The sequence below is a fragment of the Orycteropus afer genome, unplaced genomic scaffold, assembly GCF_000298275.1.
Source record: "Orycteropus afer afer isolate SDZICR_OR568_19922 unplaced genomic scaffold, OryAfe1.0 scaffold00060, whole genome shotgun sequence".
Classification (NCBI taxonomy): Eukaryota; Metazoa; Chordata; class Mammalia; order Tubulidentata; family Orycteropodidae; genus Orycteropus; species Orycteropus afer.
In genome coordinates this window covers 12,865,802-12,869,202 of record NW_006921647.1, presented here as the reverse complement: position 1 = coordinate 12,869,202, position 3,401 = coordinate 12,865,802, and the positions used below count along the sequence as shown (strand labels likewise).

The following is a 3,401-nucleotide window of genomic DNA, read 5'->3' as shown; positions in this document are numbered from 1 at the left end:
AGTCCCACCCTTACTGAAATTCTCAAGTCACATCCTTACTTAAGTGGTGAACTTTACTCAAGTCACATCTTTGCTTGAGTCACATCTTTCATCTTACAAGAAATAAAAGGAGAGAGAAGCAAGCAGGGAGAAGGGACCCGACTACACCCAGGAAAGAAAAGCTGGGTGCAGACTGCATCTTTTGGATTCCATGTTCCTGTGCTGAAAACCTCCTGGATCCAGGGGAAGACTGATGCCAAGGCACAAGGAGATCTCCAAGGAATACTGGGCCCACAGATTTTGAAAGGATACCAGGACTTTCCCCCAGAGCTAACAGAGAAAGAAAGCCTTCCGCCTAGAGGTGGTGCCCTGAATGCAGACTTCTCCTAAACTATGAGAGAATAAATTTGTTTGTCAAAGCCACCCACTTTTGGTATTTTGGTTATAGCAGCACTAGATAACTGAGACAGGCAATACTATGGAATTTTTAAACACTAGCTGGGGAAAGCAAAGCCTACAGCTATGTAAAGGAAATAGGTTAGTTATTAACAATATTAAAACAAATACTACTTGTTTTACTTTACTCTTTCTTAGAAAAATCATTGAAGATTAAAGATTTTAAGTAACTTTATTTTCCAAAACTCCATCCTACAAATAGGTTTTCTTCTACATCTTCACTTCTTTTAAAATGAATATAAACAAAGAGAAAAGTGTATCTGAAACAGGTTTAAAGTCAGCTGAACTCAACTTTTAAAGAGTTAAGATCAGCAAAGAGAAGTTCCGCACTTGCCCGCTGCCTAGCGTTGGCTCTCCAGCAGCATTTGATGATGTTCTCAAGTCTTTGGCCCAGGGCAGAGTCCCTGAAGACAGCCGCTGAGAGAGATGGACGAAGACCATGGGCCACAACAGCATAGAGCACATACTGTCGCTCCCCGGAGTAAGGCACCTCCTTGGTTGTCATCTGCCAGAGAGTTATGGCAAAAGAATAGATGTCAGCTTTGGGAGTTATAGTCTCTCCTTTCAGGAGTTCTGGGGCTAGATGAGTGTAGGTGCCTCCTAAGTGATGAGAAGCCTGGAAGCCCAGCAGATCTTCCAGCTTCTCCGAGCAACCAAAGTCCCCAATTTTGCAGACATCCTGCTCACTGATCAATATGTTCGCTGGTTTCAGGTCCAAGTGAACAATGTTTTGTGAGTGAAGGAACATCAGGCCCTTCACAACATCAAGGGAATATTTCAGACACTTTTCCAAACTTAATTGCCCTCCAGCAGAGCAGAGAGACTCCCCCTGTTCCTCTGGGTAGCCCGTAGACCCGTATATGACTTGGTGTAAAGTGGTGTTGCCTCCGAACTCCATGACGATGGTACCCAGGCTATTAGAGCCCGCGGGCGTGAGTGTACTGGCGGCCACTACCCGTACGATGTTGTCGTGGCGGAGCCTGGCTATGTTGAGCTCAGCCCAGAAGCTTCGCTGTGACGCCAGTCGGTTCTTGGTGCTCTTGTTCACTTGTTTTATGGCCACTGGAAGCCCGCGGTAAGTGGCCTTGTAGACCGAGCCAAAGCCTCCAGCCCCCAGCCTTTGAAGAAAGCGCACCTGTTCCCAGTCAATGGAGCACCAGGCCAGGCGGCGTGGCAGCCGAGGTGCCCTGGGAGGGGTGCCGCCTAAGACACGCTGACCCCGCTGACCTGGGCGTTCGCAGGGGCTGCTGCAAGGCCGCGAATCCCCCTCGGGGGACAACTCGCCCTGCTGGAGACTGCGCACAGGCAGAGGAGAGGGCATAGCACTCTCAACTTGGAGCGGATTCTCAGCGAAAGGAAAAAGAAAAACTGAGCGCGTTCCGAAGCATGACTGACAGCTTTTCGCCCACTGCAGCCTTTTTACCCTCTCCAAACGAGCCACATCTGGGATGCTACTAACCAAAGACTTTTATCAGACTGAGGGGTTGGGGGTGGGGAGGCGTGAAGGAAGCATAGCAATCGCTTTCAGATGCAAGCATTTCCCCTAAACAGAAGATTGTTAGAAAAACAAGCGCTCGCCACTTAGAGTTCGCAGTCTAAACAGCACTGCGCTGCCATCTAAACTCACCTCTCTTTGACACTATTTCTTTAATTATAGAAAAACGGGCTTTTTGCAAGTCTCCTCCGTTGAACATTATCGGTTCTAAAGAGACCGCAAAAATAAAACGGAATGATTTCACACTTTGCCGGCTTACAACTGTTGTCAGTGCTACTCTCCAGCTGCGGTAAATAACTTCCAGCAGTTACTGGCAGAAAGAGTTGAAGCAAAAACAACAGACATTTGTTTAACTAAATATGGGGGGAATTAGGTGCAATATTCGTAGGGATTAAAAAAAAAATGTAACCTTAAAGTAATCGATTCAAGAAGAATCACTGAGACTGGTCAAAACATCTCCGGAGATGGTGGGGGAAAGGGAAATGCTCTGACAGTCTATTCAGTTTATATAGCAAATTAGCAAGACCTCTTATCAACACACCGACTTCCTACCAATCGTTCCTTTCCCCCTGCACTTCGACTTCCTACCAATCGTTCCTTTCCCCCTGCACTTCGGCCCACCCAGTTGGCTTACTTGCAGGAGAAATTCTAGACTTCCCAGCAAATGAGTTACAGAAGTTCTGAAGCAGAGATGGGGGTGGGGATGGAGAACAACAACTAAAATTTCTGAGTCATGATGAGAGCTTCAACTTAATAACAAATATGGGTGAATTGTAGAAGAGGAAATATTTGAGGAAATTGAACGTCACAGATTCACTGGTGCCTATAATAAAACCAGAAGTTGAAATTAAAATTCAGGGGCTTGCCATCCAACCATAAATTCATTTCTAATTTTTATAATAAAAAGATTATTTTCACACCATTATCTTTGGAAAGCTAACCTAATCCCTTCTGACTCTAGGTGATATCACGCATTTCAGAGTAGAACTGCACTCCACAGGGATTTCAAGGCTGTCACTTTCTGAAAGCAGATCACCCGGCCTGTCTTCCAAGGTGTTCTAGGTGGATTTGAACTGCCAATCTTTTAGTTAGGAAATCTTACCATTTATACCACCCAGGGACTCCATCTTTGGGAAAAAAAAAATAACAGTATCACTCTGTTCATTAAAACACACCCAAGAATGTTGGGATCTATTTTTTAAAAATCAAATGGCAAAATTTCATTTTGACTTACTGTACTCAGAGCACAGAGTGGTGTGTAACCATACGTTTATGATAGCTTCTGTGTTTCTGACATATATTGGTTCTGAAAAGATGTCTTAATAAACAAAAGTTACTTATTTACATAAGCAATTTGAGGTTTCTTGAGCCCAAAATAGGGTTCCTATTCTGTGCTGCTCCTCTAGATTAGTATGTAATCTTGGATATAATATTTAATGTTTTTTTCATGTAAGAAAGGGTAATAGTCGTT

At 44.4% G+C, this 3,401-nt stretch overlaps 1 protein-coding gene across 1 annotated transcript; it reads right to left on the bottom strand.

Moving 5' to 3' along the window:
• Nucleotides 1-712: 712 nt before the first annotated feature.
• On the bottom strand, nt 713-1,756 carry MOS (MOS proto-oncogene, serine/threonine kinase). The gene has a single exon (XM_007939502.1). It carries the CDS (start codon nt 1,754-1,756, stop codon nt 713-715), a length of 1,044 nt encoding a protein of 347 aa, XP_007937693.1.
• Between the last annotated feature and the right edge of the window lie 1,645 nt (nt 1,757-3,401).